Genomic DNA, 13,707 nt, shown 5'->3' on the forward strand with positions numbered 1-13,707 from the left:
TAATAGTCAAGCTTGTGGTCATGTTAGTTAGATTTTCTAGATATATAGAGATATATTCCAGTTAGATAGGTTATTCTTCAAATCTTTCAGAGACCTTCAGAATATAGCATTTTAAATGTTTTAAAAACTTAGGACTGTTCAAAACAGTGAGACACATCTGCTCCTGGCAGCAATAATCTACTTCAAGAGGAAAATGGGCATCAAAGAGGATTCTTATGGAGTTGCTTAATCCTTTGGGCAAGAAACTGCTTTTGCCTGGACTGCTTGATGAACTGGACATGGAGGACCCACAGAGAAATTACTGCTGAACTTGCCTAAAGGTGAGACAATCCATCAGGGTTCCTGCTTCATGAAAGAACTGAAAGAGTCTGCTGGACATTCTGTAGGACACAGAAGAAAGTGGCTGACAAACTGCCAATAGGGGTGAAACTGTCTTTGAAATTTCCTACTCCATGGAAAAGTCTGCTGGACATTATGGGCCTGTAGGGTGATGATGGATGCTCCAACGACACAGAGGAACTTTGGGTGACTGTCCAGGCAGTGAGATGTTTCCATCAATTTTAGAGTTTTGGAAGTTGCTTACAATGTACTTCCTGTTTACTTAGGTAATATCATATCCTTCTGGAGTCTTTGATGGAGTTGAAGAAGTTATAGTTACAGTTTTACTTAGTTATGATAAAAGATAAAGTAGATATAAATATTGTAACTGTAATTCTTGCTTGATAAGTGTTTTATTATATGTAATTTTACTATGTTAAAGTTAAAGCCTTCCTTTTTGTTTAAACAGAAAAGGGGAAATGGTGTGGGAGGTGCTTCTGTCTAGGTATTGCTTTTATTGGTTAATGAATAAAGAACTGCTTTGAGCCTATGGCAGGGAAGAACAGAACTAGGTGGGGAAAGCTAGGCTGTATGCTGGGAGGAAGAAGGGCAGAGTCAGAGAGACGCCATGTAGCCCCGCCAGAGACAGATGCTGGAACTTTAGCCAGTAAGCCACAGCCACAGTAATACACAGACTAATAGAAATGGGTTAAATTAATATGTAAGAGTCAGCCAGTAAGAAGCTAGAGCTAATGGGCCAAGCAGTGATTTAATTAATATGGTTTCTGTGTGAGTATTTCAGTTTGGGGCAGCCAGGACAAACAAGCAGGCTTACTGTGCAAACTTGGAAACATAGGTTCAGTCCTCAGTACCTGTGTAAAATCTGTGACACATGCCTGTAATCCCAGCACTGGGGAGGTGTAACAGGAGTGAGCAGGCTTCCGTTTGGTCCCGGCCACCCAGCTAGCTTAACCCCTGAAATAACCACACAGAAATTGTATTAATTAAATTACTGCCTGGCCTATTAGCTCTAGCCTCTTATTGGCTAACTCTCACATCTTGATTAACCCATTTCTATTAAATCTGAATATCACCACGTGATTGTGGCTTACCGGCAAGATTCTAACCTACGTCCATCTCAGGCCGGAGATTCATGGCGTCTGCCACTCTGCCCTTCTTCCCAGAATTCTGTTCTGTCTTCCCCACCTATCTAAGTTCCTGCCCTATCAAAAGGTAAAGGCAGTTTCTTTATTCAATCAATGAAAGCAACACAAATACAGAAGGGCCTCCTACACCAGGGAGGTGGAGACAGGAGGATCTCTGGTACTTGCAGGCCAGTTGGCCTAGCCAATCATTGAGCTTCAGGTTCAGTGAGAGATGATCCTGTCTCAAAATATAAGGTGGACAGAGGTTAAGGGAGACACTTAGCATTGACCTGTAGCCTCCAATGTGCACGTGTGCACGTGTGTATGCACACGCACACACACATACACACACACACACAAGAGAGAGAGAGAGAGAGAGAGAGAGAGAGAGCAGTACAGACAGATTTCCCAGATATATTATCACATAGAAAAATCAAGTTATAGAAAGATATTCACATGGAATGACATGTTATTTAAATAGAAAAATCAAACACAAAGCTCTCCTGTGTGTGTTTTAACAGAAGTATTCATATGGATGGAAGCAGTCACCACACATCAGAGATGAGGGCTGAAGCATAGGGGTGGGCAGTCACAAGAAATCCAGTTCTTCACTTATCTTTGAATGTCCTAGAAGCATGATGCCTTAGGAGGCAGAGGCAGGAGAATCTCTGTGAATTCAAGGTCAGCCTGGTCTATGTAGAGAATTCCAGGACAGCCAGGGCTACACAGTAAGACCTGGTCTCAAATAAAAAAACAAAACAAAACAAACAAAAAAACTAAAATTTTCTTTTAAGAAAGAAATAGTGACTTCAGTGGGAAACCTGCAAATGCGGCAAAGCTAACGAAGGGGACAAAGTTAACATGGCTAGTGACTTTGTGATTTGTGTTGCATCACGCTCCAAGAGCATTCTGTTTCCCCAAGCTCATACCCCCCACTGTGGACATAAGATTGCCCCCCTCCATTGTGGCCATGAGAGCACTGTCCCCCCACTGTGGTCATCAGAATACCCCCACACACACACCATGGCCCTGAGATTACCCCCACTACCCCTCTCTCTCTCTCTCTCTCTCTCTCTCTCTCTCTCTCTCTCTCTCTCTCTCTCTCTCACACACACACACACACACACACACACACACACACACACACTGTGGCCATGAGAAAAACAAGCTCATATTAAGGTTCCTTCTACAATTAGCCTGGCCAGAACTCCTAAAGGTCATAATAAACAAGGAAAGATTGGGAAACTGTTAAGACAGAGGAGACCTGGCCCTAAACACAAGGAGGGCCCTGGACAAAGGCTGAAGCAGATATGAAAGGGGAAGAGGGGGGGCGGTGAAATCTGCCTGCACCCATCTCAGCTGACACTATCACCAGGGTGGGTTCCCTGAAGGCAGAGGCACTGTAATAATGTAACAATGTAGGATACCAGTGGCAGGAGAAGCCTACGCAACTTTTCTGTAAGCCTTGAACTGTAAAAAACAATCATTTTATTCAAAAGTGAAAACCCTAGCCAGGCGGCGGTGGCACACGCCTTTAATCCCAGCACTCGGGAGGCAGAGGCAGGCGGATCTCTGTGAGTTCGAAACCAGCCTGGTCTACAAGAGCTAGTTCCAGGACAGGCTCCAAAGCTACAGAGAAACTCTGTCTCGAAAAAAAAAAAAAAGTGAAAACCCTAAAGAAAGCTTTCCTGACAAACAGCTTTCCCTATTGCTTCTCTCCCAGCTGTCCAGGCGCCCAGCTCATCCACCTCCTGCCCAGCGCCCTTGAGAAAGATACTTGGTGGCTCTTAGTTGCCACTTGCCAGCTTCAGAGCTCGAGTGCTGACCCACACACAGATGCTAAAGGGAAATTGACAGTTACATGCTTGCAAAACTGCACCCAAGCCTCGGATCCATGCCCACATTCCAGCACCTCCCAGATGCCTCTGTTTACCAATCCTGAGCCCCGGGACTGCTGCTCAACATTCAGACCCGTACTGTGAGCCCAAGCGGGGGCCCTGATTCTGTATAGACAGAAATACTTGCAGAGGACACAAATTCTGACTCATGGGAAAATTCAGAAAAAAAAAAAAAAAAAAAAAAAAAAAAAAAAAATGTTGGTTGTTGACTCAGAATTCCTTTTCTTAAACAGTGCCGTCTTCCAACCCTGCCCAGAGAGCTCTTTTCCAGGCAGTTTCCACCAGAGTGTGTGCCCCCCCCCCCCCGTAGTTCTCTTCATGGCGCTCACATGTCAGAGAAACTCTTGTATATTCATATTTAATTCATTTTCAATAGGATGCCTCCCAGGGGCAAGGACTGCGTAGGACCCATTCCTGGAGCCCAGCGCAATTCTAGGCACAGGAGAAAACTGTTGAAGGAAGAGAGGCAAGAGGGAGAGAGGGAGGGAGGGAGGGAGGGAGGGAGGGAGGGAGGGAGGGAGGGGAGGAGGGAAGGAGGGAAGGAGGGAACAGGCAGGCAGGTAATGTGATGTGTGTGTTATCTGTCTCAAGCTCCAACCCTGGACATTTATGAGTATTCTAAGCCTCTTTATGATCTATCAACCATAAATCAACTTGAAAATACAGTGGTCATATTTGTCTGTCTTTGGTCAATTCCAAGAATAACGTTCATAAATCAGCAAATAGCCAGGAGTAGTTTCCTTCCTAGCCTTCCTCCTTCCTCCTCCCTCCCTCTCCCTTCCTCCCTCCCCTCATTTCTCTTAAGACAGTATCTCACTCTGTACCCCTGGCTGCCCAGGAACTCACCCTGTACCCCAGGTTGCCCTGGAATTCTTGGTAAACCTCCTGCTGTAGTCTTCAGTCTCCCTAGTGCCAGGATTATAGGTGGGAGCCACACTGCCTGGCTTTCCCCCTTCCCCTTTTAACACTTGGGAGACTGCCTTCAACTCAGCTTTGATGAGAGAAGACCACACCAATCTCACCCGAGTTCTCATCCTCCCTGCCAGGGCAGGAACAGAGCTCAGGTAAAAGTATCAGTTTTCCCTCTGCTCTGGTCCAGCAAAGGCAAGCGGGAGCCTTCCCTCGTCCATTTCCAACATGGCTTCCCATACAACTGCCTTAACTTAGGCTTTCTGCTGCCTGACACCTAGAAAAGTCACCGCGAGCCCTCTGCTTGCCACCACAAGGTCCCACAGAGGTAAATTCCTTTGGCCATATGTGCCACCAGCACTCCTAACCCTGGTCCCTTGCTGGCCAGTGGCACCTGGACCTCACTGCTTCTGCACATTTTCAAACATCTAACTCCACCCTGTCCCCCTGTTCCTCTCTTGTTCTTATTGGCCTCCTTTAACCCATTAGGCCCCTGAGACTTTAACTTTCTCTGCTTTCTCAGCCAGTGAGAGAACACATTTGTGATTACAGGCTTAAGGTTTTCTATTTCTTTTTTCCTTTCTTTCTTCTTTTTGTTCTTTTAGACAGGATCTCCTGTAGCCCAGATCAGTTTTGAACTTGCTCTGTAGCAGAGGATGACCTCCAATTCCTAAGTGTTGGGATTACAGGAGCATGCCACCACACCCGGATGTCGGTACCTGAAATCTCAGACAGAGCGTGATAAATTAATTGGCCTCTGGGGCAAATTGTTCAGCACCACAAAGCTAAGGCTCGGAGGCGAATGCCTTGCGTCTTTTGCTTTCTCCACCACCCTCCTGTCCATTTGGGTGAGGAAGCAGAAGACTCGGATACTTTTAATGTCCCTTTGTTAATATACATTCCTCTTGACAGTGACATATATACCACCTTGCGTCTTTTGCTTTCTCCACCACCCTCCTGTCCATTTGGGTGAGGAAGCAGAAGACTCGGATACTTTTAATGTCCCTTTGTTAATATACATTCCTCTTGACAGTGACATATATACCACAGGGTAACGTGAGCCCTCAGCGCTGGCAAGACGCCAGTCGAGGAGAAAGCACACTGACAGTTGGGTGTGCCACGGAGGAATCTGGGAGCCAGGGAGACCTGTACTGATATGCCACTTCTACTGCTGACCTATGTGGTCAATTCGTCTCTCTTTGGGTTCTCTAGATCTGCATTCAGCAGACTGAAAATGACGTAAGACATGAGAAGCACGAGCGTGCGCGCGCGCGCGCGTGTGTGTGTGTGTGTGTGTGTGTGTGTGTGTGTGTGTGTGCACAAGTGCTGTGTTTGTGTTTGCTTCCAGATGCTCTGGAGCCCACTGGAATCCTTCAGGTCCCACTTTCTCCAGCCTGGAGTGATGGTCCAGGATGCTCACCAGCATCCTCAACTTCCCCACACCTTTGATTTCTACGATTTTCCACCACTCTACAGTTCACTTCAGAAGTTCAAGCAATTGGGCTGTTTGAAAGGAACGCTAGGGCCTGTTAGCTACGTGGCTCTCCCTGACGGTCCTGCAGGTGTCGCCACTGAGCTCCTCACGGGTCCTCTCACCTGACATCTGCCTCTCTCCCAAGCCTGGACCAGTCCCCATGCCTGCATCCTAACCTATCACTCATATAAACCTCTCCCTCACTTCCCAGTGTGTGACACCATGCTCTCTTCCTCAGGATCACCCCTCTGCCCTGTTTCTTCATGCCCTCCCCTCCTGTTCCCCCAAGATCACCTACTTCCCATGTCCTTCCTTCCCTCTCTCTTTTCCTAGCAACCTTTCCTGTTGGACTATGAACACAGTTGGGTCTTCCCCGTCCTACGTTAGCTAATATACCACAAACAGATACTAGCAAATTCTAGTTTCAAAAGCACATGGCACCAACGACAAGACAAACAGCCACTAACGCTGTCTAGAAAGTTCCTCTCAGGGCTCAACTTCACGTCCTTCTCAGACAACAGTATCCTGACTGACTTCGTGAATTTGATCTCTTCCCTCTTCAGCTTAACTCGCATGCTGCTGCCACACGAATCCTCTTAAAAATCCCCCTCTGCATATATCACTCTGCTTACAGAACACCGTACTCTTTAGTCCGGGGTCTGTGGGCATTCACAATCTGTCTTTCCCTCTGCATCAAAAGGGTAGCTTCTCTTTGCTGTCCTTTCTCGCCCACATATGCGATCTCCTCTTGCACCACCTGTGTGCTGGTCTTTTTCCACTGTTTTATTGATTCTCTTCTTATTTGGGGGGTGTTTTCCCTAGCAGCTTCTGCTGCGATGCGGTCCCACTAACAGCACACAAAGGGACCATCGGCTGGGCGCTCAGCTCTTGTCAGCACAGGGCTTGCAGCCTTGCCAGCGTGGATCTGTGGGAGCCTATGGCAGGCAGAATGAAGGTGTACAGCACACAGCTGTATGCCCCTCCTTCTGATTATGGTAATTAACCTGCATAGATAATAGAGCTTTGACAAAGAGGGTGAAATCCTAAAGGTGACAGATGGGGCCACAGGGGAGCAAGGCAAACACACCATTCGCTCCTGTCCTACCTGGTAGAGGTCGGTGTTGCTATAAATATTCTGCCAGACGTGATCATAGTTGCATGGATGCAAAGGCTGAGAAGTCATGAAAGAGGAGTGATGTGGACCCATAGCCACTGTCCTTGCAGCGTGATCCTGGAGCACCTGCACAGCCTTCACAGGGTCAGAAATCTTAAGCAGAGCAGGGAGAAGCGATGGTTAATAGACGCAAGAAGGTCCCCTTGTTTCGTTTTTTAAAAATGCATCTATCTATCTATCTATCTATCTATCTATCTATCTATCTATCTATTTTATTTTTAGGTACAGGGTTTCTCTGTGTAACAGCCCTAGCTGTCCTGGAACTAACTCTGTAGACCAGGCTGGCCTCGAACTCACAGTGATCCGCCTGCCTCTGCCTCCCAAGTACAAAGGATTAAAGGTGTGCACCAGCACTACCTGGCTTATTTTTTTTTATCTGTATGTGTGTGTGACTATGTGTATATGTCTGTCTCTCTCTGTGTGTGTGTGTCTTGTCTATGTGTGTGTGTCTGTGTGTATGGGTGTCACAGAATGTATGTGCATGTCAGAGGACAGCACGAGAGTCTGTTCTCTCTCTCCATCACATGGGTGCAGGGGATCAAACTCAAGTTGTCTGGCTTGGAAGCAAAGACAACAGACCCATCTCACTGGCACCTGGGTTCCTTCTCAAGAATCTGGAGGGAGCCTTAAGTGAGACTTCATTCTCTCAAAAACAGGGCTGAGACCATAACTCAGTTGGCAGAGTGCTTGGCTAGCAATTATAGGTTCTATCTCCCTCACGGCATTACCTGTACACCTGTAATCCCAGCACTTGAGAACTGGACGCCAGAGGATCAGAAGTTCAAGGCCATCCTTAGCTACATCAGTGAGCCTGAGGCCAGACTGGAACACACGAGACCCCGTGTTAAAAATTTATTAAACTCAAATGACACATGCCCTTAGTAATGATTAAGAATCACTAACACGGGCTGGAAAGATGGCTCAGAGGTTAAGGGCACTGGCTGTTCTTCCAGAGGTCCTGAGTTCAATTCCCAGTAACCACATCATGGCTTACAACCATCTGTAATGAGATCCAGCACCCTCTTCTGGCCTGCAGGCATACATAGAGACAGAACACTGTGTACGTAATAAATAAATAAATCTTAAAAAGAATCACAAACACAGCTAAAGTTATTTATGGCTTAAGTATTTCATTTAAAACCCTCTGTCTTCAAATACGAATTACCTTGATGCCTTTTCTGTTGTGATGTTCAGTAAATATGCTGAACCTTGATTTCACATTAATTCCCAAACTTGAACTGTTTCTAATTTTAAAATAGGCATTTATACAGAGAAATTTAAGAATTCTTTCAACATTTCTTTGAAGTTAGTTAAACTTACTAGTTTGGCTGAAATTGCCTTCAGTAAATCATTCAGAACAAAACATACCCATTTGAAGGAAAGCAACAATCTGATTTTGTTCTATAATTCACCCTTTGACAATTTTAAACAAGTCTATATAATACTATCTTCTAGGAAGAAATTATCCTTCTATCATTAAAAATACATTAAAGGGACAGTTCAGATAAGTATAAAGCCTTTTGGGGTGGGTGTTGCTATTGATCAAGCCAGGGCCTCACCCATTAGAAGCACTCACTCCTCACTTGACTGTGTCTGCAACATGGAATATAAACCTTACGTATTGTTCAAACTTTTAAGATCTTTCAGGAGTTTGAGAGGCAAAGTAAGTACCTCAAAGGGTTTTCTCTGTGTTCATCTATTCACCTTTTGAGAAATATACATTCTCTTTTAAAAAAAAATTCTCTTTTCTTGTTTGAATACTTAAAGAACCTGTTAACTTGTCTGATTATTTCATCATATGGCATATAGCCTGTGGAACTTTTATATGAAATTAGAAATAAGGTCAGGTGGGTCATAAGGTCTGGAGAGTGTTAAGATTAACTTAAGTATTTTCACCTGAGAATGAAAGACAATCAGAACCTAATGCACTTGGAGTTGAAAAACTGACACTTGTTTTTCCCCTTTTCTTGCCATTTTTTCTAAGTTAACAATTTCCTTTCCTGTCAGGTTTTTTTTTTTTTTTTTTGGCTTCTTTTTTCTTCCTTTGGGGACTTAAGGTTCATTTTCTTTCTATGGAAATGGGTTTTTTACTTGGACTACTAAGACAGAAGGCCATTCAAGTACAGACCAGCCCATGAAATAATATTATGATGACCTCGCGGAAATAAAATATTTATAAATCCATGTGTTGAGACTAATGCTTATGTTTTCAGGTATATTAATGATTTTAGCATTTATAATTTATTCCAAAACACACTAAAAGTTCTTTTAATAAACAGCATAGCAGAAAAAATTGATTAAACTCAAATGTTATGAATACCCAGATCCACGCATCCACTTGACACCATATAAATTCAGATATATATGCCAGCTTATCGCTCCATCCCTGGGTTGGCTCATTTGACTGTTGGGTGTTTGGGTTGGGTGTTTGGGTTGGGTGGTTGGGTGGTTGTTGTTGTTGTTTTGTTTTTGTTTTTTGACACCAAAAGTCAGGGTGGGGGTGAAAAGTAAAAAATGCCATGCCAAAAAACTAAAAAAAAAAAAAAAAAAAAAAGCTTTTCCGACTCAAAGGATATATAAACAAAACAAGAAAGTAGCCTATAGAATGGGAGAAAACGCTTTCTAATCATGGATCTGATAAAGGAAATAGATTATGTAAAGTACCTGACAAGCAAAATAGAGTATATAAAGAGCTCTTACAATTTAACAACATAGCCTAATTGCTAAATAAGAATTTAGCCTCAGGACTAAGGACTTGAACCAAGAAGTTGGTGGGAATATTCTCAGCCTTTCCAGAGTGGTGCTGTCTGCTGTTGTTTCTATAGAAGGGTAGCTGCTACCATAAACACCAAGGACTAAAAGGACAAATAGAATTATTATATGGTTCAGATAGTTTATTTCTGGGTGTACACCGAAAAGAATGGAAAACAAGACCTTAGATACATGTATACAGTGTTCATAGCAATGTCTACAGTATCCATGATATTCCTCAACAGGTGGATGACTAGACCTTCGTAGATACTTCCAAGGGATTCTTATTTGGCCTTGAAAGGGAAGAAATTTCTAACGAATTTTCCAGCCTGGATGCTCCTCAAAGACATTGTGCTAGCTGAGTAGGCCAGTCACGGAGAGGCTAAGTCATGCAGGACTGAGCTCATCTTAGGTATCAAAAGAGCCAAACTCACAGAAAGGGGAAGTAGGGTGGTTGTTGGGAGGGGAGCTGGGAGGAGGGAATGCTGGGGGATTGTTCAATTTCGGGCAGAGCATCGGTGCCACAAGACACGAATGTTCTGGAGATTCATTGCCCAACAACGTGAACATATTTAGCGCTAATGACCTCTGCACTTAAGTAACTAGGGCAGTCAGTTCACAGGAAGTGAATTTTTACCCAACATTCTGGTGTCGAAGATGAGGAAGTTCAAGTTGAAGCAGGCTACACAGTTAGATGAACACCATACACAGCTCAGCATTGAAGAAAACCAACTCTTTGACAGCTTTTTTTTTCCTTTTTAAGACAGGATTTTGCTGTCACCCTGGGTCATCTGGGTCTCCGTGCAGACCAGGATGGCCTTGAACTCACAGGGATCCATCGGCCTTTGCAGATTTCTGAGATGAAAGGTGTATATGAACTACCAAACTCAGGGAGTTGACAATTTTTATTCTCCCCTGAAAGCTAGCTGGATTTTTAATTTGCTGCTTAGATTAGAAAGTTCTAACAAAGAGTTCAAAGAGTTGACTCTGAGATTAAGAGCTCTGCCCGTTCTTTTAGAGGACCCGGGTTGAATTCCCAGCACCTCATAGACGGATCACACCTGTCGACAACTCCTGTCTCAGGGGACCCAACACCCTCTTCTGGTCTCCATGGTATTAGGCATGCTTATGGTGTACAGATACCATGCAGGCAAAACATCCATACATAGAAAAACAAATTAATTTTTTAAAATAAAAAGCTCAAAAATAAAGCTTTCAGAGTGAACCCATGTCATTTTTGTTGTTGTTGTTCTTTTTTGTTGTTCTTGTTATTGTTTGTTTTTTTTCTTAGAGAGAAAGAAAACCCCACAGTTTTTGAGGATGATGTTTATCAAGCCTCCTACCCGTCTATGGCTATTTTCTCACCTTCAAAATCTTTGACTGGAGTTGCATGAGTTCATCTATTCTCTTCCGTTCTCTGAGTCTGATTAACATCTTCTTCTGCCAAGGGTCACATTTTGGCTTGACCTAGTGGAGAGATATGTTCATTTGTCTCACTAGAAGCCACACAGAGAAAGACCTGAGGACCCGCCAAAGGAGATCTATGTCCCTGCTTGGAGGTTTGCTGGGGCATGTGAGGCCTTGGGAAGGGTCTGCCTGGGTCGCCGAGCTATAAAGGGAGCCTGTAGTTCCTGCTGGCACTTGGTCTAGGCCACACAGGAGTTCCAGGTAGACTCTACTGTGCAGCACACAGGCAGGAAGGTGCCGAGAGCCGCCATCACTGGGCACATCATCGTGAGCAGAGGGAGAAGCCACCAGAGTCCCGAGGACGCCACATTAAAGACTTCATCTTTCCTATCCAGAATCCATATCTCTAAACTTAACTCTGTAGCTATTAACCACATCATCGATATGTTGGTAATTTTCAAATTCATATCTCAGCCCAAATAGGTATGAACACAGTCTGCAGACTGCACGAGGCCGCCTGTGGCCAAGAACATCTAGGAATGCAACTATACACAAAATGATAAACTTACCTAAAACCTAAAACCAGGGTTTTGCTTTCTTTTGTCTTTTTTTTTTTTTTGTAACTCGGTTGTGCAGTTCCCAAACATAAGCACTGTAGATGACAATGTCATGTTTTAGTGGACACTCCTGACTGGTCTGCCCAAGTACCTCCGTAATGTCTATGTTTGGGGGTTAATTCTAAGATACAGGGTCAGCTCCACCTACACTGACTGCCTGAGTTCGATCCCCAGATGGAGAACAACCTCTGGTTCCTTCCAGCCCACCTTTTCAGGTGATCTCTGTCTCTCCAAGATTCATGTTGAAACCCACCCTGCATCATGATGCTATAAGCAAGTGTGACTTCAGAGGGGATAAGTTCATAGCAGCAGAGCCCTCGTGACTAAGATCAGCCCCTCATAAGAGGCCTGAGGCTGCTGCATGTCTCTCCTACCATGTAAGGGAAGGGCAAAAAGTCAGCAGTCTACCCTGGAAGAGAGTCCTTGCCAGATTCCCCGCTGTGCTGGCAGGCAGACCTGCTCAGCCTCCAGAAATGTGAAAAGCAAAATCACTTTGCTTAGAGCTACACGCTTCACTGTACTTCGTCAAAGCAGCCTGAACAGATAGCAACGGCAACAAATCCCATCAGACCTTCCTTTCCAAGTTTGGTACCGAGCACACACATCTAGTAATGTTGTACAACTACCTATAGCTCAAATTCCAGGGGATCTGGTGCCGTCTTCTGGCCTACAGTGATACCTGCAGGCCTGTGATACACTCAGGCAGGCGAGCACACACACACACACACACACACACACACACACACACACAATTACATGTATTTAATCTTTAAAAAGAGATTTCTTCTCTTTGTACAACTTTCAAGCCTTATCAAACATGGATTCTACATTTTCAATTTCGCCTACTCATTAAAATGCATTTGTGACTTCAGCGTCAATCATGGTCATTCATAGACTGGCACTGAGTTGGGGACAGTGGCACATTCCCAGCCAAGACTGAATAAGATAATATTCTGCCTTAAGGACACTAGAGATGACTGTCCCTTTTGTGTTTCATTTGGAGCCATGTTCATTGTCCTTTTTGTTGGTGAAACTCCGCACTAGAAGGCCGTAGCAAGGCTTCTGGAGAAGTTATGTTAGATAAACATCATTTACATGGAGTTCGACTACTTCTAACAGTGAAGTTCAGTGCGTATGAATCAAGGATAAGCATTAAACAGGGCATCTTTAAACAAAAAATACATTAAAACAAGGCTCGGTTTTGGTGTGTTTTTTCCTCATTCTATCTTTCTTCATCATCTTCTTCTTTTTGCAAAATACGGTCTCACTCTCTAGCTGAAACTACTGTGTCCCAAGCTGGGTTGGAACTCAATGTGTAGCCCAGGCTGCTTGTGAGCTGGGGGCAGTGTTCCTACCTCAACCTCCCAAGTGCTGGGTTACAAGCCTGAGCTACTGAGCTGGCAGGGCGGCTCTTTACCAAGTGATGCTTTGATCACAGGCTCTCAGGAACCTAACTCGATGTCTAGATCTGCTAAATGATTGTTTCTGGTTCTTTCTAGAATACAGACTGCTTGGCTCTTGAGATATGGCTGTACCTTTGTAACTACTGCTGTTGGGTTAACCCTGATGCTTTGGCCTTGTTTGAGAAGCCTGCATCTTCAGCCCTGAGGGCCTGACGTGGCAGACATCCAGTAATAGTTTTAAGCTGAAGTGGTGGCTTTACACAAATCAGTTATATTTCTGAGTATCAGACTTTGTTCTTGTCACACATATGAAGTCATTAAAGCCGAAAAGGGAGCCTGGCATAGTGACACACACCTGCAAGCCCCAGCACTTAAGAGGTCATGGAAGGAAAATTGCCATGAGTTCAAGACCAGCTTGAACCAGCTACAACATAAGAACGTCTCTCAAAAATTGTGTGTGTGTGTATGTGTGTCTGCATGCACCCGCGTGTATGCATGCGCGCGCGCACGTGTGTGTGTGTGTGTGTGTGTGTGTGTGTGTGTTTTGAGGAGATCTTTAGCTAAGAATAGTGACACACACCTGTGTCCCCAACACTAAGGAAGCTGAGCCA

At 44.5% G+C, this 13,707-nt stretch overlaps 1 protein-coding gene across 1 annotated transcript in view; it reads right to left on the reverse strand.

Moving 5' to 3' along the window:
* The window catches only part of LOC119821713, a 179,439-nt gene that overhangs the window by 127,947 nt on the left and 37,785 nt on the right, over positions 1 to 13,707 (reverse strand). Inside the window, exons 10-11 of the mRNA XM_038340846.2 lie at positions 11,035 to 11,136; positions 6,850 to 7,011 (exon numbers count right to left, since the gene is read on the reverse strand). Coding sequence (XP_038196774.2) covers positions 6,850 to 7,011; positions 11,035 to 11,136 — 264 coding nt within the window. The remainder of the gene's footprint in view (positions 1 to 6,849; positions 7,012 to 11,034; positions 11,137 to 13,707) is intronic.

This window comes from Arvicola amphibius, chromosome 8, assembly GCF_903992535.2.
Source record: "Arvicola amphibius chromosome 8, mArvAmp1.2, whole genome shotgun sequence".
In the NCBI taxonomy this organism is placed as follows: domain Eukaryota; kingdom Metazoa; phylum Chordata; class Mammalia; order Rodentia; family Cricetidae; genus Arvicola; species Arvicola amphibius.